This window comes from Pseudophryne corroboree, chromosome 3, assembly GCF_028390025.1.
Source record: "Pseudophryne corroboree isolate aPseCor3 chromosome 3, aPseCor3.hap2, whole genome shotgun sequence".
Lineage (NCBI taxonomy): Eukaryota > Metazoa > Chordata > Amphibia > Anura > Myobatrachidae > Pseudophryne > Pseudophryne corroboree.
Genome location: NC_086446.1, coordinates 754,291,528 through 754,318,942, shown reverse-complemented (window position 1 = coordinate 754,318,942; position 27,415 = coordinate 754,291,528). Strand labels below are relative to the sequence as shown.

Below are 27,415 nucleotides of genomic sequence, written 5' to 3'. Positions count from 1 at the left end.
TCGCAAGGAAGGGGTAGGTCTGCAGCTACTCTGAAACTGCATGAAACATTTTCCGAGCTGTTCTGCTAATCTTTCGTTTGCACTTCTGCTAAGCTAAGACACACTCCCAGAGGGCGGCAGCCTAGCGTGTGCACTGCTGCTAAAAGCAGCGAGCGAGCGGGCGATCAATTCGGAATGAGGGCCATTGCCCTGTGCACACAATGTGGGTGTAAGTACAGCGGACTTGCAACTTGCCCTGAATGGCCCCTATAATGTGAGCATGTTCTTATCCATCATATTATCTTTGGACTCCGATGGAAACATGACATAGAGAGAAGCTCTACAAGACATGTAGTATTTTTACAATAAGTAAAATGTCCCATTATATCCAGTAACACAGACTGCAGCAATGAACAGCACTATACACTACATCATACCGCCCTACTCTCCCAGAACGGCTGGGGGCTCCTGAAAATAGGGAAGAGTGGGCAAGTCTCCTCAAATCGTCTGCTCCCCACCACCCGGCTGCCCACTTACTGAATGAAGGGAGCGGTCCAGGCAGCTGATGATGCGATTTGTGTCATCGTAGTCACGCCCCCCACTCTATACAATATCCGTAGTCTCGGCATTGTATAGAGTGGGCGTGGCTATGATGATGCGATTGTGACCACCCTCCCCCCCAGTACTGCCTCCTATGCAGTGACACACACTCATCCGGCCCCCTGTGATGTGTCATGCCGCCAGCTTTGCCTACCTGGCCCCTTCCCCACTGAGCTGCTTCCTCCGGGACGACATTCCAGGAAAGTAGGCAAGACTGGAGCAACATGGTTTTGCCTAGGTGCAAAGTTATTTGCTTTTTTGTTTTTACCTTGCTCCCAGCTCAGGATCAGCTTCTATGCATTAGCGTTCCTATCATGGGTGCAATGTGTGCGGTGCACACGGGCCCCTTGGTCCAGAGGGGGGCCCACACCGCACACGTTGTTTATACTTACCTCTTCGGAGTCCCGCGACTAGCGTTACAGCCTCTGCATTTGCGGCAAAAATCCATCCAAATATGGCCGCCACGCATGCGCAGTTCAAAATTTGTCTCCGGACCAAGGCGGGCGCCATGTTTCCGGAGACCTGCGCATGCGCAGTATAATCCGGCTCGATGCTGGATCCTGCGGCACTGTGGAGAGGAGGGGGCCCATGTGCAGACTCCTCTCTTAAACCGCCCCTGCTTCTATGGCGTCAGCTCTGGAGATAAACTGATACAAGTGACCACCAAGTGGTGGGTGGAACAGAAACTCAGTGAGGTGTCGGACAGGATCATCAGTTGAGGGCTCCCTTGACAGCCCAGGACTCTTAAAAGTGTAACCCCCTGTTACCTCCTGATGGCGGCCCTGTATACCTGTTATAATTATATGCTCCATAATGTCCATAAGCGATAATGCCGAATAATGAAATGTATTGATGTCGTGTTATGGACTGGTCGGAGCAGCAAAGGGCCTGGTAGACTTCCTGAGCTGCACCATTTACAGATTTACTAAGCCATAGTCCATTAGCTCCTTTACCCATATCTCTGAGGCGTATCAATGCCTCACAAATGACCATGCGTCGCATATACTGTATGTTTTAATTCCAGAGACCTTTCAAGAACAGCGGTCTCCTATTCACTCAGATCCGCTTATTGTTCTGCAGCTCCAAGCACATCATACAGACATATATGATAACAACATCTAATATCCAATATGATGCTTCCACCACAGGACCTCAGCGTACTTCATAACAGGCCCCCCCTCTCTGTTAGGTCCTGGGACACCAGTTCCCACAGTCCCCCCCTGATGGCTGCCCTGCCCATATCACCTCAGGTACAACAAGCAGCAACCTTTGTCCTACCACTACTGCAATCGCAGAGTAATAACCTGTGTCCACTGTGTAAAAGGGTTTCCATAGGAATTACCAAACCCCGTCACAACCGACAATCCCATCTTCCCGGACCTGTATGACCCCCGTCATCATCAGTGTGCAGGACATGATGTTATAAATATAATGGATTCTCCTGATGACCTTGAGGTATACTATTCCATTTGCCAGATAGTGACATTATAATCCTGCTCAGGCATTTATTTTATGTATTGATCAACATTTCTCTCTTGCCTGAATGACACCCTGGTCACAGGCATGTTAATTAGATTATAACCTCTGTGAGACACTTATTTTAAAGTTTGTATCCCCCTCCCTTCCCGACTAGATGATAATGGGGGTTTGGGGTATACTGGTCTGTCAGATTCATCTGGAATAACTTTTTTTGTAAAGTTTCCCAAAGTACATTTTATTTTGTTTATTAGATTTCTTAAAAATGATTATTATTATTATTATTATTATAGAAACATAGAATGTGACGGCAGATAAGAACCACTTGGCCCATCTAGTCTTCCCCTTTTTTTTTTTTTTTACCATATTTTTATCTCAAACCTTATTTGATCCTTATTTCTTTGTAAGGATATCCTTATGTCTATCCCATGCATGTTTAAATTGCTCTACTGTCTTAGCCTCTACCACCTCTGACTGGAACCTATTCCACTTGTCCACTACTCTTTCTGTGACGTAATTTTTCCTCAAATTCCCCCTTCCAGTCTCAGTGCATGCCCTCGTGTCCTATTGCTTCTTCATTTAAAAAATGTTTCCCTCCAGGACTTTGTTAAAACCCTTGATATAGTTGAAAGTTTCTATCATGTCCCCCCTTTCCCTTCTCTGCTCCAAACTATACATATTGAGATTTTTTATTATTATTATTATTATTATTATTGACCTTTCCACTAGTGGCAGCACTGAATGATTCAATGTAAACTGTATTTTAGAGCTTTTTTTGGTAGATCATACTGGAATACTTTTCTGACCTCCATACATGAGATTCCGGAGAGAGGCTAAAAACAGGGGTAAGTTTGTGGGAGGGGCCTGTGACACAATACACAGTGTTCCGTGAAGGTAGTCTTCTCACCAGGAAGTTCTGGAGAACTCCCTGCATCAATAACTGTCAACTACAGAGGCTAATCCCGGGATCTGCGAGATCCCTTCATTTTGGCCCAAAAACTCCGGGATTTCAATCCCCAGATTGGCGATTCCATTCCTAGGACTTCCAGGACTACAGGGTGCATGTGCAGACTTGTTTTCTGCCGGGCAGCGCTAAGCATCCCAACAGTGTACTGCAGGGGTGTGCTTCAAGGAGTGCAGCGGTAATTACAGGTGTCTAGAAAGTCCTTATAGTCCAAATAATTATAAAACCAGTAAAAAAAATTCAGTGCAATGTATAACCACAAGGTGGCAGTGCAGAACCCATGCCGCAAACCTATATAGCTATTTAAAATGTACAGATGGAACCCTGCTCATCTATCCCTTTAATAGGATTTACTGAGCCAGTGCTGTCGGACTTAATCCCCTGCTGTAATGACTTAATACCCTGCTGTATTGTTCTCTCTGTATTGTCTTGCAGCTGAGAACAATAGATGAAAGGCATAGGCGTGCGCAGCACATTTTATTAGGGGGTGCACCGTCAGAGGGGTGTGTCTAGAACCGCCTTTTGGGCGTGTCTAGCACCATCTATTGACAGTCAACGCAATTTAAAATATCCACCCTTGTACCAATCCTAATAAAGCAGATACATTGTCAGATGTTGTGGTGTGCACCAAACAAACACCCCTGATGGCACTCACTGCAATTACACTGCTACTCATCAGCCTGGTCAGGCTCCCCCTCTCTTTCCCCTGTAAGCTACAGCAGCTTACTTACAAGTCAGTCACTCACTGACACTGACAGTCGCAGACTAGTACTGCTGCTGCTGGAAAAACGAGTAACATGTCAATGCTGCTGCCGGCCGCCTGCCAGTTTTGAATTTGTCTTCCTAAGAGGAACGCTGGCTGCATGCTGATCCTCATCAGTGGCTGGCATTGGCATAGCATAGAAGGAGAGAGGTGGGCATGTGGCGGGTGGGCGTGCGATCAGCTTGACGTAATCACATCACATCACGCTGTTTTTGTACATGGAGGTGGAGCCGGGAGTTTGAAAGCCGGTGGCAGTGGCACCCTTGATTAACCCAGGCGTCCGGTCAGTAATGCAGTCCTGACAGGGTGAGCACAGAGGGGACAGTAATGAGCCTGCTCGGCGATCGCTGCATCCGGCATGTGAGATCAAGGTGACAGACATTAGGGGGTGCCTGTGCGCACCAGGCACCCCCCCTGTGCACACCTATGATGAAAGGCTTATGCTAATAAATCATGGTGCACCTAGGCGCAGAGAAGGATAGATGAGCCAGGCTCCACCTGTAGGTAGCAGACTTTTTACTAAGGCAGGATTCAGATATACCATACAGTACTTGTGTGTGCAGTACTTATGCAGTACTTGTGCGTGCAATATTATAGAAGAGATAAAATAGCATGTTAAAAATGTACCACGGGCGAGTGTAAAATTGCCCACGAATGCAAGAAGTTTCAAAGCCCATCTAAACCTGTATTCCTTCCAACATCAGGCGGTTGCCTGTAACTGGATGCCATAATATGGCTTGTCCCAGATTGGTTCTCACCTTCTCCACCCTACTACAAATTCCATTACTCACAAACACGCAGAAGAAAACAAAGAACATAAAAGTTCCTTACATGCTGCCTGAAAAGATCAATGCACTTCACTATATTTTCCTCTTCTGAAAGGGATGGAATCCCCAGCTTGACTGCAATATTTATAGACTTCTGCTGCGATGGCACATACCTGGCCCAAGAGCATGCGCCTCATCCTACTCTACAGCGCCCTCTCTGGCAAGGTACGCCCTGCTTGCTGCCTAGTTCTCTGGCCAAGCTCTGTAAATATTGCAGTGCAGCTTGGGGCTGTTTTTCTCCCCTTTAAACCACTAGTTGAAAGCAATGTTGTAACGTTCCCAGTTCTTCGCCTTTTCTCTGCTGCACCGAGCTCATGATGACGCATAGCACTTATGTATGTATGACTGCTCACACACACAGTGGCTCAACTGTTGGAAAATACACAAGTGCATAAGAGGACTCTGGACTCTCGTTGTCTTCCCTATTTGTGCTGTTTAATAGTACCTCTTTATATGTGTCTTTTATTCTACTACACGTGTAGTACATAAATTGTTATTTTTTGTTGTATAGAGATATTATTTACAGGGTCCATCTCTGCCCAGCGATTGCTTCTGCCTGATTGACAGGCAGAGGGTTCACTGGGCAGGAGGGGGTGGGCCGACGGTGTTTGGCCGCCGTTTTGGGGGCGCAGTCCGGGCAAGGCAGGTGTGTCAGGACCGCGCGGGGCGCGGCGGCTGCGTGACATCACACACAGCCGCTGCAAACCGGAGAGCAACAAGTAGCTCCCTGCCAGCACGCAGGAGCTGCGTTGGCAGAGAGCTACTCTTCCAGTACAAAAGCATCGCCGCCATGTGATGCTTTTGTACCTGTGCAGCAGGGGGAGGGACTGACATGTGGGGCAGACTAGCCCTGTGCTGGGCGTCCCCCCGCATGTCAGGGTAGCTGATCGTAGCCGTGCAAAATTTTGCACGGCTACGATCACGTCTGAATTAGGCCCTATATTTGTGGGTGTCAGGTTTACCTGGTACAAACAGTTCCAGGCTCTTTCATTGGTAATGGGTTACTAAAGAATAGAATGGAACCGATCCCTACAGCAATACAAGGGCTGGGGTAAAGGTGCAATGATAGTGGTTCGGCCTCCGCATGTACTACAGAGCGCACAATGCGGCCGGACTGCGTGCGGTTCTGAATCAGCCCTGACAAATTCCCAGCACAGCTTTCAGATAGACGCTAGCCTGCTCTTAAGTATTTCTGGTTAGAAAAAGTCTAGAAACTTACACATTTTACATTTATATTATTAATGTTGTGGTCAGATCCTGCAGCAAGACTTGTTCCGTGTTCTAAGACACTACACCAATAGCTTTTACCAGTTACAGCTTTCCAAGAAATAGATTCCACTTGGAAAACGTCTTGAGAATCCTGGAACACACAGGAGTCTGGAATATAGTGTGAGTATGAACATAGAACCTCAGATAAACCATCTACACATATATACTTATATTGCACGCATCATAAACACATCTTTACAGACCACACAAAACTTCTAGCCTTAATTCCAACCAATACTTGCTGGCTGGGCTTCAGATGGATGAAAGAAGGCGAAGGCGCTGGCACGGTTTACAGAATTTGATAATCCCCTTAGCTCGTATTGAGATGACAGGTGGTTCATCAGACTTCAGATATATGAGATCTGCTAGCGTGTGTCTTACATGGCTAAAAAGCATAACAATACAACCACACTGCGTATTTACATGGACGATCTGCCAGGGCTCACACATCTGTCACACAGAACAGGGTTTTATTGTCACATGCAAAGTCTGCAATATTTACAGCGGAACGGTTTTGACGGAACCCCCCCCACCAAAAAAAGAATAGACTTAATTGAAATGGAATTTACCCCATGTGATAGATGTCCATCCAGGTAGTAATATTTATTAAGGCTCCACAGATCTATGCAGCAGTGGACCGTGTGGGGAATATGGCGTACATAAACCAGGGACGTAGAAGGTTAGAGTAAATAATGACAGAAGGATAAATAGAGGATAGGGAGAATCTGGCTAGCGAGAGAGTTTGTAATCTAGTGGGAAAGGGCAGAGCTGAGACAAGATGAGCTTGAGTGTGTTAGAGTGTGAGTTGTCGGTGGTAGTAGAGTAGGTGCAATGGTAAATTAGTGTAGGTGGGGTATGTGCAAGGGTGTATTAGTTTGAGAAGTATAGATATCAGTAGGTTAGGTGTATTAGTGTGGGTAGTACAGGTGGGAGTAGGGTAAGTGTGAGGGTGTATTAGTGTGGGTAGTACAGGTGGGAGTAGGGTAGGTGTGAGGGAGCACAACTGTGGGAAGTATAGGTGGGAGTAGGGTAAGTGTGAGGGTGTATTAGTGTGGGTAGTGTAGGTGGGAGTAAGGTAGGTGTGAGGGCGCACCAGTGTGGGAAGTATATGTGGGACTAGGGTAAGTGTGAGGGTGTATTAGTGGGTGGTCTTCACTATGCCGAATGTCGGGATCCCGGCGCACAGTATACCGGCGCCGGAATCCCAACACCCGGCATACCGACATATATTCTCCCTCGTGGGGGTCCACGACAACCCCTGGAGGTAGAATAAAATAGCGAGCCCGCAAGGGGCTCATTTGCGCTCGCCACACTGTCAGTATGCCGGCGGTCGGGTTCCCGGCGCCGGTATGCTGGTCGCCGGGAGCCCGGCCGCCGGCATACCATACTACACCCGTATTAGTGTGGGTAGTGTAGGTGGGAGTAGGGTAAGTGTGAGGGTGTATTAGTGCAGGTAGTATAGGTGGGAGTAGGGTAGGTGTGAGGGTGTATTAGTGTGGGTAGTATAGGTGGGAGTAGGGTAAGTGTGAGGGTGTATTAGTGTGGGTAGTATAGGTGGGAGTAGGGTAAGTGTGAGGGTATATTAGTGTGGGTAGTATAGGTGGGAGTAGGGTAAGTGTGAGGGTGTATTAGTGTGGGTAGTATAGGTAGGAGTAGGGTAAGTGTGATGGTGTATTACTGTGGGTAGTAGAGGTGAAAGTAGGGTAGGTGTGAGGGTCTATTAGTGTGGGTAGTGTAGATGGGAGTAGGGTAGGTGTGAGGGTGTATAAGTGTGGATAGTAGAGGTGGGAGTAGGGTAAGTTTGAGGGTGTATTAGTGTGGGTAGTAGAGGTGGGAGTAGGGTAAGTGTGAGGGTGTATTAGTGTGGCTAGTAGAGGTGGGAGTAGGGTAAGTGTGATGGTGTATTAGTGTGGATAGTACAGGTGGGAGTAGGGTAAGTGTGAGGGTGTATTAGTGTGGGTAGTAGAGGTGGGAGTAGGGTAAGTGTGATGGTGCATTAGTGTGGGTAGTATAGGTGGGAGTAGGGTAAGTGTGAGGGTGTATTAGTGTGGGTAGTAGAGGTGGGAGTAGGGTAAGTGTGAGGGTGTATTAGTGCGGGAAGTAGAGGTGGGAGTAGGGTAGGTGTGAGGGTGTATTAGTGCGGGAAGTATAGGTGGGAATAGACAGAGTAGGTGTGAGGGTGTTGTAGTGTGGATAGTATAGGTGGGAGTAGGGTAGGTGTGAGAGTGTATTAGTGCGGGAAGTATAGGTGGAAGTAGGGTAGGTGTGAGGGTGTATTAGTGTGGGTAGTATAGGTGGGAGAAGGGTAAGTGTGAGGGTGTATTAGTGCGGGAAGTATAGGTGGGAGTAGGGTAGGTGTAAGGGTGTATTAGTGTGGGTAGTATAGGTGGGAGTAGGGTAAGTTTGAGGGTGTATTAGTGTGGGTAGTATAGGTGGGAGTAGGGTAAGTGTGAGGGTGTATTAGTGCGGGAAGCATAGGTGGGAGTAGGGTAGGTGTGAGGGTGTATAAGTGTGGGTAGTAGATGTGGGAGTATGGTAAGTGTGAGGGTGTATTAGTGTGGGTAGTAGAGGTGGGAGTAGGGTAGGTGTGAGGGTGTATTAGTGCAGGAAATATAGGTGAGAATAGACAGAGTAGGTGTGAGGGTGTTGTAGTGTGGGTAGTATAGGTGGGAGTAGAGTAGGTGTGAGGGTGTATTAGTGTGGGTAGTATAGGTGGGAGTAGGGTAGGTGTGAGGGTGTATTAGTGTGGGTAGTGTATGTGGTAGTAGGGTAAGTGTGAGGGTGTATTAGTGCAGGTAGTATAGGTGGGAGTAGGGTAGGTGTGAGGGTGTATTAGTGCGGGTAGTGTAGGTGGGAGTAGGGTAAGTGTGAGGGTGTATTAGTGCAGGTAGTATAGGTGGGAGTAGGGTAAGTGTGAGGGTGTATTAGTGCAGGTAGTATAGGTGGGAGTAGGGTAAGTGTGAGGGTGTATTAGTGCGGGTAGTGTAGGTGGGAGTAGGGTAGGTGTGAGGGTGTATTAGTGCGGGAAGTATAGGTGGGAGTAGGGTAGGTGTGAGGGTGTATTAGTGCGGGAAGTATAGGTGGGAGTAGGGTAGGTGTGAGGGTGTATTAGTGTGGGTAGTGTAGGTGGGAGTAGGGTAAGTGTGAGGGTGTATTAGTGTGGGTAGTGTAGGTGGGAGTAGGGTAAGTGTGAGGGTGTATTAGTGCAGGTAGTATAGGTGGGAGTAGGGTAAGTGTGAGGGTGTATTAGTGCAGGTAGTATAGGTGGGAGTAGGGTAAGTGTGAGGGCGTATTAGTGCGGGTAGTGTAGGTGGGAGTAGGGTAGGTGTGAGGGTGTATTAGTGCAGGAAGTATAGGTGGGAATAGACAGAGTAGGTGTGAGGGTGTTGTAGTGTGGGTAGTGTAGGTGGGAGTATGGTAAGTGTGAGGGTGTATTAGTGTGGGTAGTGTAGGTGGGAGTAGGGTAAGTGTGAGGGTGTATTAGTGTGGGAAGTATAGGTGGGAGTAGGGTAGATGTGAGGGTGTATTAGTGTGGGTAGTATAGGTGGGAGTAGGGTAAGTGTGAGGGTTAGTGTGGGTAGTGTAGGTGGGAGTAGGGTAGGTGTGAGGGTGTATTAGTGTGGGTAGTATAGGTGGGAGTAGGGTAAGTGTGAGGGTGTATTAGTGCAGGTAGTATAGGTGGGAGTAGGGTAGGGGTGAGGGTGTATTAGTGTGGGTAGTATAGGTGGGAGTAGGGTAAGTGTGAGGGTGTATTAGTGTGGGTAGTATAGGTGGGAGTAGGGTAGGTGTGAGAGTGTATTAGTGCAGGAAGTATAGGTGGGAGTAGGGTAAGTGTGAGGGTGTATTAGTGTGGATAGTGTAGGTGGGAGTAGGGTAGGTGTGAGGGTGTATTAGTGTGGGTGGTATAGGTGGGAGTAGGGTAAGTGTGAGGGTGTATTAGTGCAGGTAGTATAGGTGGGAGTAGGGTAGGCGTGAGGGTGTATTAGTGTGGGTAGTATAGGTGGGAGTAGGGTAAGTGTGAGGGTGTATTAGTGTGGGTAGTATAGGTGGGAGTAGGGTAAGTGTGAGGGTGTATTAGTGTGGGTAGTATAGGTGGGAGTAGGGTAAGTGTGAGGGTGTATTAGTGTGGGTAGTATAGGTGGGAGTAGGGTAAGTGTGAGGGTGTATTAGTGCAGGTAGTATAGGTGGGAGTAGACAGAGTAGGTGTGAGGGTGTATTAGTGTGGGTAGTGTAGGTGCGAGTAGGGTAAGTGTGAGGGTGTATTAGGGTCAGTAGTCTAGGTGGGAGTAGGGTAAGTGTGAGGGTGTATTAGTGCAGGTAGTATAGGTGGGAGTAGGGTAGGTGTGAGGGTGTATTAGTGCAGGAAGTATAGGTGGGAGTAGGGTAAGTGTGAGGGTGTATTAGGGTTAGTAGTATAGATGGGAGTAGGGTAGGTGTGAGGGTGGATTAGTGCAGGTAGTATAGGTGGGAGTAGACAGAGTAGGTGTCAGGGTGTATTAGTGTGGGTAGTGTAGGTGGGAGTAGGGTAAGTGTGAGGGTGTATTAGGGTTAGTAGTATAGGTGGGAGTAGGGTAGGTGTGAGGGTGTATTACTGTGGGTAGTAGAGGTGAGAGTAGGGTAGGTGTGAGGGTGTATTAGGGTTAGTAGTATAGGTGGGAGTAGGGTAGGTGTGAGGGTGTATTAATGCAGGTAGTATAGGTGGGAGTAGACAGAGTAGGTGTGAGGGTGTATTAGTGTGGGTAGTGTAGGTGGGAGTAGGGTAAGTGTGAGGGTGTATTAGGGTTAGTAGTATAGGTGGGAGTAGGGTAGGTGTGAGGGTGTATTACTGTGGGTAGTAGAGGTGAGAGTAGGGTAGGTGTGAGGCTGTATTAGTGCAGGAAGTATAGGTGGGAATAGACAGAGTAGGTGTGAGGGTGTTGTAGTGTGGGTAATTGTAGTGTGACGTCCCCGCAACGGTCCGGACACGCCGCACCCCACCAACGGTGCTCTAACGCCGTTGGCACGCCCCCTCCCGCCCCGCGACCGCCTCTGCCTGTCAGTCAGGTAGAGGCGATCACAGTCCTAAGATGCTTTTAGCATCTCACTGGGCCTCACCGGGGGCGTGCGCGCACTCCCCAAAGGGCCGTAACTAGGTGTGTGCTGAGGGTGCCTTGCCCACAGCACACATGCACTAAAGGTGCACCATCGGCAGCCCCGCACGGCCGCAGCCACTGTCAGTACTCACAGAATCCAGTGCTGACGCCTGTCTCAGAAGGGACTCTGAGCGCCGTATTCCCCCGCACTGCCGCAATCTCAGGTCTCTGAGTCCTGCCGGCGCCTGTCTCCTGCCGCCTCTGCAGGGGACTCGGGAGCACTGCCACAGCCGCCAACTCCCGGGTCTCTGCCTCCTCTGCCATTGACAGCCTGCCTTGGCTGCTGGACTGCATGGACCTGCACAGGTGAGGGTGAGTATAACACACTCACTCACTCTCTCTCCCATAAAAGGGGGACTTCCTGTCATAATGTGTAAAAAAAAAAAGGGGCATTTCCTGCCATTATGTATAAAATATGGGCCTCTGCTTCTTAATGTGTAAAAAGGGGGACTCTGCTGCTTAATGTGTAAAAAAAGGGGGACTATACCTGCCGTAATATGTAAAAGGGGGACTCTACCTGCCATGCTGTGTAAAAGTGAGCTCCGCCAGCCGTAATTTGTAAAAGGGAGCTCTACCTGTCTAATGTGTAAAAGGGGGCTCTGCCTGCCGTGCAGTGTAAAAGGGGGCTCTGCCTGCCGTCATGTATAAAAGGTAGCTATGCCTGCCGTAAAGTGTAAAAGGGAGCTTTGTGGCCACGCCCCTTCCCCATGAAGCCACACCCCTATATTTTTGGCTCTTATTTGTATATGGGGGGTGAGGGGGCACCGATGCTGTTTCTTGTACACTGCGCTAAAATGTCTAGTTACGGCACTGATGCGCGCTCCCGTTTGTGTTTCCCAATCTACCCCTAGTGGTGACAAATTGACAATACATATTTGCAGGACGGTTGCACAGTATTTTCCATCACCACCGGTGAATTTACCAACAGCTGGTTGTAGAGTTACATTTAAACCAATGAGATACAGTAGGCAGGCAAGCTACTATACAACAAAGTGAGACACAGACAAGTATCTAGTATCTGTCCTTTGTCTTAAATGTTTCCCGGATTTGTCATTCCAACCATTATAGTTATTTTACTATAGACATGCCAAGCAGGGAATCAGCCAGTCTTCTTTCTCTTCTCACACTCCCTCAGCGGAGATATATATAGATCCCGGGAATGGAGTTCCCCCTTTCCTACTCAGAACGCTGAGAACACTGGAAGTGGAAAGGCTACTGGTATATATGATCTGACCTCACGCACCAAATAGCCATGACTGGGAGAAACTGATCAGTGCTGACAACAGCAAAAACGACATTTTATGGGAGGCTATCACCTGCACATAGTGAAGGGAGACATTTTTTGGGGTGCAAAGATATTGATGAGAATGTAGTTTATTAATTTGCAAGGCGACAGTGACTTTAAAAAAAAAAAGAGTAAGCCTCTATAACAATGATTCACTGATTATCTTGATTTATCTGCTTTTAATGCTTGTTTGATGTTCCTTAGGTGACCAGAACAGGAATGGCCATTGACCATCTACAACCATCAATGGTATGCCACTGACTGCTGGTGGTTTTCACATTTACGGCAGAAATATAATGGTTCTCCACTATCGATGCCCTCAGCAATGGGAGCACAGGGTTTATCTTGGCCCGAACGGCCCGTTACGTCCCGCCTCCTTTCCTTTATTCGTCCGGGACTGCTAAGCCTTGTCTCTTCCTTGATCCCCACAGCCGAGATGGCCATCGTTGGGAGTCCATTGATCACTGTTAACCACGAGTGGCATCATCAATAGTAACCATCAATGGTTAACCCACAGATGCCCAACCCTAGATCAGAACACCTATTGTAACCATTTTTTCAAAAAGGGAACACACAGATGTGCAGCAGATGCAGGGGGCGGAGTAAGTGAAAACAGCCAATCAGAGTGTCAGAATGTTCGCAACAACAAAGATCATTTCAACTCAGTAAAGTACTATGTATCCTTGTGTAGAGACAGTGGGAGGGACTCGGCCAATGGGTGGCCAATCCTGGCAGTTACATTGTAACAGTGATAAGAGGTTCCTGTCACACTAGTTGGGGAACATGTGACAGCAACGTGTTTCTTATTCTTACAGAAAGATAATAAAGTGTGTTTTTTTCTCAGTCTTCTTGATTATCCCCATGTAACATCTCTGTGGATCTTTCCACTAACACAACATTACAAATAACCAGTAAAGGTGGCTTTAAAGTTTACACATTCAGACAACTTTGCTCTTTGCGGGGAATTCAAGTGATCGCGATGCTGAATGAGTGCCCAGATCTATTCACTTAGCCGCGCTGTAAACCCGCGGCTATAGGATTTCTGCCGACACCCGCCATAGGTGTGAGCAGAAATCCGACTTAACTAGTGCCGCGATGCTAGTTGCGGGCTTACCGCATGCCCTAACAGCATTGCGCCAGGGACTTAAGTCGAAGAATGCCACTTACCACCACTAAACCCCCGGCACATAAACTGCATCTCATGACTTAAGCGTCGAGCGTGATGCGTACAATTGAATAGCTTCGGGCACTCATTCCCGGCGCTAGTCAATATTGCATTGAATTTAACTGACCCTTTTTTTATTGGATATAACTGTATCCACAGCTTTGTGTCATATCCAAGGGCAAATAAAATAATAACTCTACTGGTTATCCATAGAGGCCTTGGTGAAAAACCTGGGAGGAATCCTGGAAATGCAGAACACTGGGCCTGATTCAGGTTTGTAAGGAAAGCAAAAGAGCAACTGGGCAAAACCATGTTGCACTGCAGGTGGGGCAGATGTAACATGTGTAGAGAGAGTTAGATTTGGGTGGGGCGTGTTCAAACTGTAATCTAAATCGCAGTGTAAAAATAAAGCTGCCTAACATTTGTGGGCTACATGGAAAAGCAGCCAGTATTTACCCTGCACAGAAACAATTTTACCCACCCAAATCTAACTCTCTCTGCACCTGTTACATCTGCCCCACCTGCAGTGCAACATGGTATTGCCCAGTTGCTTGCTTTTTTGCTTTACTTGCAAACACGAATCAGGCCCAATGTATTAAGAGTTGCATTATGGTATGCGCCAGGGCCGTAACTAGGTGTGTGCAGAGGGGGCACCGCACATAGCGCTGCAGGGTAGGGGGCGCTGTTGGTGGCACTTGTCAATTATCTGTTTTAATTACTTTCACTTGCAGCTTCCCCCCTTTTTGAAGCCCAGCATCTCCTGACCGCCCGTCTCCTACCCTAACCCCTTCTGTCACTAATACCTATACAACATTCATCAACTCAACTTGAGATTTCTTTATTATTCAGTCACACTGTCCTTTATTACATGTCAAAATTCTGACATATCCGGGATTCTAACCCATTGCCTGTGGTATTGCAGTCAGACAATCTACTCATTGAGTTATTTGTCCTTACATAGAAAGGTAGATGATTCTAAGCTAGAGAGTTCTTACTATTTGAAGCTTACCTTGTACATTGTGATAAAATGATCAGCATTGCGGCTGGGCAGATCTATGTAGTGTGTGGCTGCAGGGGATTGGATGGGCGGCTGTGCACTACATAGATCTGCTCAATTGTACCAGTAGCTTCATATAGTGTTCATAGTATTTATGCAGGATCAAATAGCTCAATGAGTAAGGTGTTTGGTTACAGTTCAACAGGTTATAGGTGTGAATCCCGGGTATGGCAGTATATTGTAACTGAATATTAATGACAGGGCTGTAACTAGGTGTGTGCAGAAGGTGCATTGCCCACAGCGCACTTGCCCTGTAGGCGCACCTTCTACATACACACTGAGTGGCCGCATATCCCTCCCGCTGACGACCGCACTCCCGCTTCCCTGTGCCTGGCACTCGCAGCAGCCCCAAGCTCCGGCCAGCTGGAGCAGATGATCGCTGTATAAAGTCAGCAGGAGCGCTGGACAGTATATCCCCCCTGTGCTGCTGCGCTCCCATGGCCCGCCCCCTCTCTGCCTGTGAAGTGTACAGACTCTGCAGAGGAGTCAGTTTTGTACAGGAGCCGGCAACAGCGCAGGAAGAACGTTAACCTCACGTAAGTGCCTACACAGACACTACACTACAGTACACCAGAGGCGTCACCGAGTGTGGTGACACCCGGTGCGCGCCCCTGATCTCCTGCTGCGATCGTGACAAAAAGGGGCGTGGTCTTGTACTTAGGGGGCGTGGCTTCTCGGATCCCGGAATCATCACTCTGGGGGCATGCCCAGCATCTTCGGGGATGCTGGGCTTCCCCCAGAGCCAGTCTCCGACCGCTGTCGGCTCCTATTCTGTGACAGGAGCCGGGTGCTGTAAGAGACTTTCTCACTGCAGCACCTGGTTCCTGTCAGTGCGGGGGAGCTGACATTTGGTGTCACCCTCCTCCAGGCGTCACACCCGGGTGCGGGCCGCACCCCCCGCACCCGCCTTGTGACACCACTGCAGTACACTACACTATACTACACTTCACTACAGTACACAATTTACTACACTACACTATACTACACTACATTCTACTACACTCTAAGGGCAGGGGGGATGTAAGGGGGAATCTGCCTGCCGGAATGTGTAAAATGGGGACTGTGCCTGCCATACTGCATATAAGGGGGACTCTGCCTGCCATAATGTGTAAAAGGGGGTCCTATCCTGCCGTAACGTGTAAAAGGGAGACTCTGCCTGCCGGAATGTGTAAAAGGGGGACTCTGCTTACCGTAATATGTGGAAGCGGCACTACTGTGTGGCATATTATGAATTGGTATTATTTTGTGGCCATGCTTCTTCCCCATGAAGCCCCGCCCCTATATTTTTGGCACACGCCTACGGCGCGCACTGGCCCTATTTTAAATATGATGTGGGAGGGGGCGCCAATGCTGCTTCTTGCACACAGCGCTAAAATGTCTAGTTACGGCACTGGTATGCGCAACCCATTGCATTAAAGCTGCATGAGGGTAGGAACACCTGCATGTCTTTTTAATAAATATGCATCATAATTTTTGTACAATTAAGAAAGAGATGTTAAGTTGGCGACCACACAGATGTCTGGGGATAAAGCAGCATGGCTGCCAGGCGGAGCTGTTCTTAGATTGCTGGACTGGAATGACAAAGTATTCTCCATGGGCCGAGCCCTTCCAAGATGCCTGATACCAGATGTAGACTAATGCCATATTCATCTTCCAAATGAATAATTAAAAAACAGCATTTTTGTAAAGACCATCCTGAGAGTCAAAGCAGTTTTTGTTTCAAACCTCAGAGATTAGTCACTGTGTGTAGACAAAATGTGATTTAAAGCCACATGCGGGGGAAAGTCCATGACGTGAGGATCTTTGAATGTTGGGTCCCAGCGGGATTGATTAGAGTGTGATTTTCGGTGGAATTTCTACTGAATCAGCTTGATGATTTTTTTTGGCGATTTTCAGTGCTAAATTGGCATCGGCTATCTGTTCTCCTCTGCCTCCACGCTTTCAGGGGGAATCACACACACTGGAAATGAAGACTTCGGAGGGAATGTAACGAAGAGTGATTTGCCCCCCCCCCAAAAGACAAGATTTTGATGTTTGTTTGTTTTTTGGCGCGGGTTTTAAAGTACCTTTTTCTTTTACCGGCAAAAGCCGGGCTTCAATGCCTGCGGAAGAAAAAAATTGCTAAAAGCTGATGATTTTGACAGATCATTGGCCCTCATTCCGAATTGATCGCACGGTAGCAGTTTTTTGCAGCCGTGCGACCAGTTAGTTGCCGCCTATGGGGGAGTGTATTATAGCTTAGCAAGTGTGCGATCGCTTGTGCAGGGGAGCTGTGCAAAAAGTTTTTGTGCAGTTTCTGAGTAGCTCTGAACTTACTCAGCCGCTGCGATCACTTCAGCCTGTTAGGTCCCGGAATTGACGTCAGACACCCGCCCTGCAAACGCTTGGACACACGCCTGCGTTTTCCACGGCACTCCCAGAAAATGGTCAGTTGTCACTCAGAAACACCTTCTTGCTGTCAATCACCTTGCGATCGCCGCTGCGATCGCGTTCTTCGTAAGGTCCCACGCTGCCCGGCGTTTCCCGGCGCAGTTCAGACCCGATTGCACCGCTGCGAACATCTGCAGCGTGCGATCGGATCGGAATGACCCCCATTCTTTGTTGCATTCCTCCCTTTGTCTTACTGGTTTCGCCAGTGAGGAATATGCACCTTTAGACATTTTTTTGGATTTGATTTCAAAAAGTTCTAGAACTCAATATAGAATGGATAGCGGTGCTGAAAATGTTGTTTAGTAAAACTACTCTCTCCCCCGTGTGTAACACGCTCAGCTGCTGTATGGGAAGAAAGGAACACAGCATGAAATAAATGCACAGGTTTGGAAGTGAAATGGGCATACGCTTCTCCAAGGAAATGTCCACAGACAAATAGCGCAATTCCGAACATGTGCACAGGCTGGCGCATCATGCTGATGTTCCTGGAGGAGGTATTATATTAACAGGAGCTTTGTCGCCGATCATGGGAGGCTGTGATCTGTAGTTTTAAAAGGGCAACAGGACTCAACGCTAAACAAGCCTGATTTAGGATGAATTGCTGTTGCCGTTATAAAAATATTCAAGGATGAAGATGATTGGTGGCTGTGACAAACCGCCCATTAGTAAAAATAATCCATGGCTTACTATACATCTTCGTCTTTAGCGAGTACTAGTAACACCTTGCTAAAGTTATGCCTCCTGACCTACATGCATGAGCCTGCTCAGTGCAAATTCACACAAGATAGGCTAAGCAAACAGCCTGGTGGCCTATAGAACACTGCGGAATAATGTAAATATACAGCTCGCTTTAAACACAAGAACATAGCACCAGCAGTCCACCATGAAAAAAAAAAAAAAAGCATAATGAGCGTTGTGAGGTCTTGCCAGGGTTGGACTGGCCCACGTGGGAAACCACCGCGATGGGCCCCACTGCCTGGGGGCCCTCCTCCTCCTCTAGGGAATCAGGTTCCAGACTGTGCACTTGAATTATACATTATACATATATTACCTTATATTGCACAGGACTATGGTGTATTCTCTACAGTGAATAATCTGGTACATAATAATGCATGCTCTAGCAGTCCATGCACTCTTTAATGGTTAGCCAAAACTCTGACGTTTGGCCACACCCCTAAAAATGCATCCCCCCGGTGGGCTAGACTTTTCTTTAGGGGGGGCGGTTTACTGTTTAATCTTGACTCCTCCCATCTGCAATCCTAACTCCTCCTCTCAATTCTGACTGAACTTTTTGAGTGAGACTAAGATAGAGCTTTGTGATTGTTCTATGTACATGTGACTGTGCTATGGGGTAATTGTATTTATTAGCCCTAGTACCCACACACCAGCAAGTGAGGGGCAAATGCTCTGTAACCCTTGCTCTCCTGGCTCCTCTGTGCTGCTGTGGTATAAGCTGCAGCACATCGTTCTGCCTCAGGCTCTCCCTGGAGAGCTCTCTTCTGCTCAAAGGTGGGCGTGACTATGACTGTGTTAGGGGGGGGGGGGGGGGGGGGGGGCGGTAGCCCTGGCCCTTAATGCTCCAGTCCGACACTGGGTCTCGCTCAGATGCCTGTGCATGTGATGTGGAGTGACTGTGGTCAGACTACATGGACATCATAAGCAGCACACAGAAAAGAGATCATGGGAACATGGATGGATTCTCATATACCAGTCTCTGGGAGAGGGCAGCCAGGTCGGCATAGCAGGGGGGCAGGGGCTTGGCAAACTATGTGGGCAGCATGGCGCTGCATTGGGGGTGTGGTGAAGAGGCGTGATGGCACTATTGCATCATCATGCCCCCCACCCCCACTCTACAATGCAGAGATTACCGGCATTGTGGGGTGAGGGGTGTGGCAACGGTGACGCAATTCAGCACAAATTGCATCATCAGCCGCCCGCGCTACCCACTTTGTTAGGGAAGTGGGTGACGCCGGGAGGAAGCGTTGCATAACTGGGAGACTTGATTGCTCTTCTGGGCGGCCGGGTGCAGAACATGAGATTCGGGAGCCTCCCACTGCACAAGCATCCTGAGTGTCGCAGTAGCAATTTCAGATGCATGCAGAAGTGTATTGAAAATGTGGGCAGTGGCTATTCAGACTACAGCGATGGCCCGTCTTATAGGTGTTACGGACGCACGAAGTGGGCATCTCAGTCCTTGCACATTCAGATGCATTAGGGGAAGGGCCATTACCAGCATTAGCATATAGACGCAGACGCAACTGCAGCAAAAGACTCTAAAACTGTAGCAGCAGCAGCAGCATGTGACTCAGTTCAGCCCCAAGGGTAGGATGTTACATCACTGAATCCCACATCTAAACTATTTTCATTATATTGGAGTGGGCATTGGCGGCCCCCTTAGCCACTGCATAGGAGTAGCCACAGAGTCACTTGCTGCATCTCCTTAGGATTACAGAGTCACTTGCTGCATCTCCTTAGGATTTAGCAACAAATGAACACACAGGTAAGTTCAGGGCAGCCATCATGGGGGGGACTGTGGGGACCAGTGTCCCGGGCCCTTACAGAAAGGAGGGCCCACCCCTGGCTCCAACCGCTAATTCCTGTAGAGTTGCACCAGTCTGTGAATCAACAGCAGGCTGATGTGCAGGGAGGACTTTTAAGACAAGCCTTATCTGTGCATCAGCTCTCTGTGAACCGTTCTGTAGGTCCGCAACGCTCCACCTATATGTAACGTCACAATGTATGACATCACATAGGGGTGGAGCAGTGCATCGAAATTATTTTTTTTGGGGGGAGGCAGGGGCCCTGTCTATTTTGTCCCGGGGCCCCCCAATTTCTGATTGCGGCCCTGGGTATGTGTTTATGTGGTTCAGACAACTGCCCAAGCGGTAGCGGTAAGACTGTAAGCAGTGTGTTGCGATGCTTTGTGGCGGAGCAGAGCTCGCAGGGTAATACTGGCTATATTTCCACCAGTCAGTAAAAATCACAGCTGAAAATTGCTGAAAACATGTTCCCATCGATATCCATTTAATGTTATGGGAGGATGTCACAGTTGCGACTTTCCTCTAGCGATATGCCAGCTATTGCTGATGACAGCGATTTAGCACAGCGGATAAAACACTGCTGGAAGATGCAGCTCTATTGAAAACAATGGTATCTCGCTATTAACCTGGAGCACAGATCGTATTCACAGCCGTTAAGCAGCGATCTGTAACCGCTTCTATTCCCTGTATGTCAGACCTCAAAAGCCACCAGAGAACCCCTCACTATGTGGAGTAGCAACTGCAGCGGTGTTCAGCAGCAGGGGAATAAGCCACGTTCCGCTGTGACAGATGAGAAGTCGCAGCACAACCCTAGATTGTAATTACACACGTGCACTCTGGCAGCTCCCACTTGCGCTGTTACATATGAGGATAAATGTTTCGCTGTACAAAATAAAAGTTAGATTACTCATATATAATGTATATTTTTCTTTATCCAAGCCGCTGCATTATAACACGTTATTTCAGTCCCGGGAATTCTATTCTTGTTGGATGCACAGTATGTTTGCAAAAAGGAATTACAGATGCACAACATCCTTGAAGGATGACATTGTAGACACAAGTTAAGACAGAATCTATAAATGCTTCCGCCAGAACTGCAAGTAAAGCAAAGACCAGTATGCATAAGGGACACTGAGACGAGAGCTTTCTGCAGCTGCGTCTGTGGGCCCAGCTATAGATTAGCCAACTACGCAATCCATCGATGACAATGTAATATAGGCTGCAATAAGTAACGCAAACTTATCAATAAGGATACATCGGTTTACTTATATAACCAATCTGATTTGTAATGTTCTGTTACCTGTGCTAAATGTAACAATGAAACAACACAACCTCTACAAAATATTAGCGTCTCTTTAATACACTGTTACGTACAGTGCAGTGTTTAGTTGCCTTTCAGTGGAGGTCGTCTCATGTCTAAAGGGCCCCATACACTACAACCATATGTCTGAGGCTGAAGTCGGAGGCGAGTTCCCTTGAACTCTCCTGGGAGCTTCCCGGGAGTGGTTCCATACGATTCCATACGATTTGGTACATTTTGCATGCGTTCTATCGTATGCGATCCCAGCCATGCCTGCGGGAACCGACATATCACGCGTGCAGCACTAACGATCTAGGGGAGCCGATCCGACCCTCACGGGAATGTGCATCGGATCGGAAATACATCCAAAATGCCCGATTTCACCCGATATATTGGCCCAAATGCCCCAAATTGGATGAAATCGGGCATTATCGTTCTAGAGTATGGGGCCCTTAAGAGATGTCTTGTTCAAAAGTTACAGCCTAATAACTCCAATGAAGAATTGGTTTGGATTGTGCTAGGGGTACTACCATTGAAGTCTACGGCTGCAGGGGCAAATGTAGGATTTATAAAGAGGGGGTTTCCAAATATCTTCCACAATTTTCTGCTCTGCTGGTAGTCTGGGGGGGAGGGTGTGTGTGTGTGGTTCATTAGGTCGACATGAGTTAGATTGACATGCATTTAGTCCACCACGTTTGGCTGATATGCATTAGGTCGACATGATTACTAGGTTGACTGTACTAGGTTGACATGGAAAAAGGTCAACATGAGTTTTTTTACTTTTTTTGGTGTCGTTTTCTTCGAAAAGTGACGGGGAACCCCAATTAGTGCACCGTGTCCCCTCGCATGCTTCGGGCTAGGTGCCTCGCTCCGCTAATGACCGTGTCGACCTAATGCATGTCAACCAAACGTGGTCGACCCAATATATGTCGACCTAACTCAGGTCGACCTAATGATCGCCATCCATCTGGGGGAGTGGTAGAAGAACCTTGTACCAACCCTGGACATATATATACACACTGATCTTTTTATACAATGAAGATATCCACGGTCTATAGTATAGGCTATATCAAACATACTTAATACAAATAACAGAAGAGGTCAGGAAAAGGTTAAACATCCCGTAAGATATAAATACACATACATAATAGAACCTGTAGGAGCTGCACTTTGTAAACACACATTCTTCCCACCTCATGGTAAGGTGCCTGTCTCTTCTTCTTGGCAGCTACTCTCTGGTCTCATGTACTGACACACTGTGTGTGTGGATCTGGTATTTTATAATATTGATTTTGTAGTCATAATTTGAGCTGATTTTAGCAGGTGCTTTGTGTAGAGCAGGGGTGGGGAACCTTTGACCCTCCAGCTGTTGTTGAACTACACATACCAGCAGGCCCTGGTACAGTTTTGCTATTTGGCCATGCTAAAACTGTTGCAGGGCATGCTGGGATGTGTAGTTCAACAACAGTTGGTGGGCCGCAGGTTCCCCACCACTAGTGTAGAGGTATACAGCGCCTGCTAAGCAAGAATATCTTTTTTTAAATATGTTTTTCAGTGAACTGTCTTCGCCCACTTACTGCTTTCCGTGAGGGATACCAAGGGGTAGATTTACTATCTATGGGATTTTCAAAGCTGTCAATGATCAGTGGCTTTGACCAATGAATTTCAATAGACAATAGTAATTAATGCTAAAAAAAAAAAAGCCTGGTTTAACATTAACTACTATTGCTGCTTAGAAAACATGGATGAAAGGCACGGATTATCCGCAGCTTTGAAAATCCAACATTTAGTAAATCCGCCTCCAAGGTATATTACACAACTAACATAAGGAGTCCTATCTGTGGGGCTGTGCAGGTCTATCTAGGATTTAGGACTGGAAACAGCAATGACACAAACTATCACACAGTGATGTTTCATCTTATTTAAATACAGAAATTATGGTCTAATCTCAATCTTATTTATTTGCAGAAAAAGCTTTGGGGGATATTTTAAAAGACTTTTCACCTTTTGATGACTTTCATGTGTTGCCCTGTATATGCCATACTGCAACTTTAATAAATGTATTGCTTTATCTTTCTTTAGCTTCTTTCTGTGCTTTCCAGTCTTGCATGTACATCAAGCAAAGCTTATTTATTTTTGTTGCCCTGGCAAAGAACATAGCCCTGCTGTGTGTTTTCTGCTTTGGTCGCAATCATATCCATGAAGGTACTTTGTGTAATTTTCCAGGTAACCAAAATAAACAACTCTGATGATACAAAAACATGGTTTGAAAGCACAGAAAGAAGCTAGAAAACCAGAAAATGTGTTAATATCTGACATGCAAACCATGTGAAAGTGGAATACCCTTAATATGTATTGCTTTATCTTTCTGTAGCTTCTTTCTGTGCTTTTCAGTCTTGCACGCACATCAAGCAAAGCTGTTTTTTTCCTTTTGTTGCCCTGGCAAAGGACATGGCCCTGATGTGTGTTTTCTGCTTTGGTCGCAATTATATCCACAAAGGTACTTTGTGTAATTTCCCAGGTAACAAAAAAAATAAACAACTCTGATGATACAAAAACTTGGTTTCAAAGCACGGAGGGAAGCTAGAAAACCAAAAAATGTGTTAAGAATAGATCTGCAAGCCATGTGAAAGTGGAATACCCTTAATATGTTAAGGTCACCTGAAGGTAGAATAACCTTGTAAGTGCCTCACAATTATTGTCAGAATGGGTTTGGAAGGCAGGAGATGTGTAACCCATAGCATGACCAGATCTATAATCACCGTATGTCTGCTCGCATAGCTCCATGGGCCAAACGTCTCTGAGAAACACAAACATTTCATTATTTAACATTAACGTATGTTACCATTGCTGAGCCACGGCTTCCCGCTGTAAGCATACAACAAAACAATCCTGTGTACTGCAGGAGACCAGTGATGCCTAAACTTGTACTTCCCAAAGACAGGCAGGAGCGCTGAGGCCGTGTTTACCTATGGAGGTTTAATAACTGCGCACATGCTAGCCAGTAAAGCAAACAATTCTTTCTGCTTTCACTGAAGATCCCACTTCCGTGTTTTACAGCAATCCCTACATATTATAACAACCTTATACGTGATTTCACTGAGACTGTATATCACATATACTACTTTAACATTCAACCTTAAGTTTAATAAACACCACAGCTGTTACTATATTATTTTAACACGTGGATTGCAATCCACAGCAATACTTGGAACAAAATCACTTATATGCTTGTTCCTCCTTTTTTAAATAAGCACTTACACAAACGTTCTCAGCGAAAGGTGCCAGACAGAATCTTGTTGTGAAATCAGCACATCACAGTGAATCTGTTCGCAATATTTTGACAGTCGTTCCCCAAACTCAGTGCTCAAGGCACCCTAACAGTGCAGGTTTTAAGGATTTCAATGCTTAAGCACAGATGACTAAATTAATACCTGCCAGTTTGAGTATACCATCCGTGCACAAGCATGGATATCCTTAAAACCTGGACTCAAGGCTTCAAAGCACCCTAACAGTGCAGGTTTTAAGGATTTCCATGCTTAAGCACAGGTGACTTACTTGATACCTCAGTCAGTTTGAGTATACCATCCGTGCACAAGCATGGATATCCTTAAAACCTGGACTCAAGGCTTCAAAGCACCCTAACAGTGCAGGTTTTAAGGATTTCCATGCTTAAGCACAGGTGACTTACTTGATACCTCAGTCAGTTTGAGTATACCATCCGTGCACAAGCATGGATATCCTTAAAACCTGGACTCAAGGCTTCAAAGCACCCTAACAGTGCAGGTTTAAGGATTTCCATGCTTAAGCACAGGTGACTTACTTGATACCTCAGTCAGTTTGAGTATACTATCCGTGCACATGCATGGATATCCTTAAAACCTAGACTCAAGGCTTCAAAGCACCCTAACAGTGCAGGTTTTAAGGCTGTCCATGCTTAAGCACAGGTGATTTACTTGATACCTCAGTCAGTTTGAGTATACCATCCGTGCACAAGCATGGATATCCTTAAACCTGGACTCTAGGCTTCAAAGCACCCTAACAGTGCAGGGTTTAAGGATTTCCATGCTTAAGCACAGGTTACTAAATTAATACCTGTCAGTTTGAGTATACCATCCGTGTACAAGTATGGATATCCTTATATCCTGGACTTGAGGCTTCAAAGCACCCTAACAGTGCAGGTTTTAAGGATTTCCATGCTTTAGCACAGGTAACTTACTTGATACCTCAGTCAGTTTGAGTATACCATCCTTGCGGGTGGATGGGCTAGTAGGGTGCCTTGGGGACCAAGGGGTCTATTTACTAAGCCTTGTATGAAGATAAAGTGGACGGAGATAAAGTACCAGCCAACCAGCTTCTAACTCTCATGACACAGGCTGGGATTGAAAAATGACAGGAGCAGATTGGCTGGTACCTTATCAGAATCAGAATCAGCTTTATTGGCCAGGTATACTTGCGTATACTAGGAATTTGTCTTCGGTTTGCTATACAACAGCCAAGTAGGTAACAGGTAAGCAGGTGTGTGTGTATTATCCAAGGCTTAGTAAATATACCCCCAAGTTTGGAAAACCCTGTATTTTGCTATCTGTGCCTCTGTGTTACTATGAGAGTGTTGACCCTCCTACTTGACTAGTAATACACAGTTGCAACACTTTACCAGGAAATACAAAGCACTACACAAATGACATAAAGCCCCCTTTAATTTAGTAAGATGCTATGTTATTATTGCACCAAGGAGGTTACAGAGACATGTGAAAATGTATTTCTTCCGGTCGGATAACAATAAACACCCGAGAAAAAGAAAAACAACTCAGGTAATGCTGTTAAGCGATACTGAATAGTAAGATCATAGTTATAGTTGGTCTGAACTGTAGTAACCTGCTGGGACAAGTGCCGCGGTGAAAGGAATCTATCCGGGGAGGATTTGTAGTTGTTTACACAGGAGTTATACACCAAGTAAACAAACGAAAATACAGATTTATTCCTAAAAGATACTGTAACAATAACAATATTACCCGCATCGTCCTTTTACAAAACATTCGCCAGCACAATCCGCACGCTAGTACGCTACTACATCCCGAAACAATCATAAAGTAAATATGTCAAAACAGCCTGCTGAAAAACACGTAAACCCTTTTCCCGGGAGGCGAGAAGGGTGTCTAGTTAACTCCCGAGCCTTTCCAGCAGACACAGCGTTAAATAACCTGATAATGTCTCCTTGTCTTTCCTTTAGAGGCGGATAATGAGTCCCTGCAGACATGAGCACAGCAGAGGCAGCTCAGGAAAGGTGTCCTTTGCTAAACGTGGTAAGAAATCTGTCTCCTCACCAAATGTGCCCCAGCCTGCAGCACATAAAGTGCTTTTAAACAGCAGACTGCGGAGCCTTAGAAATGCATCTTTAGTATTCTTCCAAGCAAATAGCAGTATGTATTATTTTACATTTTCAGGGTTCAAGCACTGCGACCATCAACAGGCAGTCCAGCATTTGGAGAACTTAGTGGTACCTACAGTAGCGTCTCCAGCACGGTAAGAGTTAAGCTTTAGCAGGAGAGAACAACATACAAGCATGTCATTCAAATTAGGTCCAAAATGGGTCATTCACTGGTTCCAGGAATGGTAACAACCTCTAGTAACCTCCAGTGGGGCACAGGATTTGGGGAAAATGTGTCCTGCGTAGCCCAAAAAAAAGAAGACGCAACACGGAGAGAAATAGCAATTTGCGTCAGATAAGTCTGCAATCAGCACCGTGACCGTTTGTCTTTACCGTAATGCAATGACCATTGTCAAGTTCTGGTAATGGGGCCACTGCTGTAACCTATGACCTAAGGTCAAAAGTCCAAAGGCACTTGTGATTGGCTAACATTTAGGAACTCTGGGAATTTTTCAACCGGCACCACACACGCACACACAAACGCGGATACGCACACACACAGACCAGCGCTACACTCTAGGCGAAAAATGACAATAAAAGCTAAACAAAAAAAAAGCATGTACTTTTCTTAGCAAATATTTGAAGCAGCTAAATACATTGACTCCATGCCAAGATGACACAAAGGCCCAGTTTTCTGCACCAAAGCCCGACGTATCTTTACCTAATTGATTTCAAGTTAATTAACAGGGAAGAAAAAGAAGGAGAAGAAGCACTTACCAGGACATGCGCAACCCACTGACATCTTCACATGCCTGGTCTGGAGACGAGCAGGTACTGGTTGCCCACAGCTAAGGCTCCTGGCATAAAATGCCCTTGTGAAAGCTCTAGGAACAAAACAAGCCCCCCTAAAAGGCAGAAATTGGGCCTCAGAGGAAGCAGGCAGAAGGAATTTTATTCTGTCTCTATGTGTGCGTGTGTGTGTGTATGTGTGTCTCCCTCTCTCTCTCACTGCTGGCAGTACTGTGGTTTATTAATATGCTAATTGCAATGCTAGTGGGAGGAGAAAGCGCTTGTCAAAGTGACCTGAGTGAAAGAGAGAGGGAGAGAGAGAGAGAGAGAGAAAAGGAGAGAGAGGGAAAGAGGAAAATAGGATGGGTGCACTGAATAACAAGTATGTGACGCAGATATATATAATGACACTAACAAAAATGGAGGGGGGGGGGGGGGTGAAAAAAAAAGAAAAGAAAATCCTTTGAC

At 46.7% G+C, this 27,415-nt stretch overlaps 1 protein-coding gene across 7 annotated transcripts in view; it reads right to left on the bottom strand.

The window, feature by feature from the left end:
* LDB1 (LIM domain binding 1) overlaps positions 1 to 27,197 on the bottom strand; it is a 243,577-nt gene extending 216,380 nt beyond the window's left edge. For 3 of the 7 annotated variants that reach the window (XM_063962368.1, XM_063962370.1, XM_063962369.1), the window contains exon 1: positions 26,936 to 27,197. In XM_063962368.1, the coding sequence (XP_063818438.1) occupies positions 26,936 to 26,960 (25 nt within the window). In that variant the 5' untranslated portion in view covers positions 26,961 to 27,197. The remainder of the gene's footprint in view (positions 1 to 26,935) is intronic. The other 4 variants (XM_063962371.1, XM_063962372.1, XM_063962364.1 and 1 more) reach the window with 3 other exon arrangements.
* Between the last annotated feature and the right edge of the window lie 218 nt (positions 27,198 to 27,415).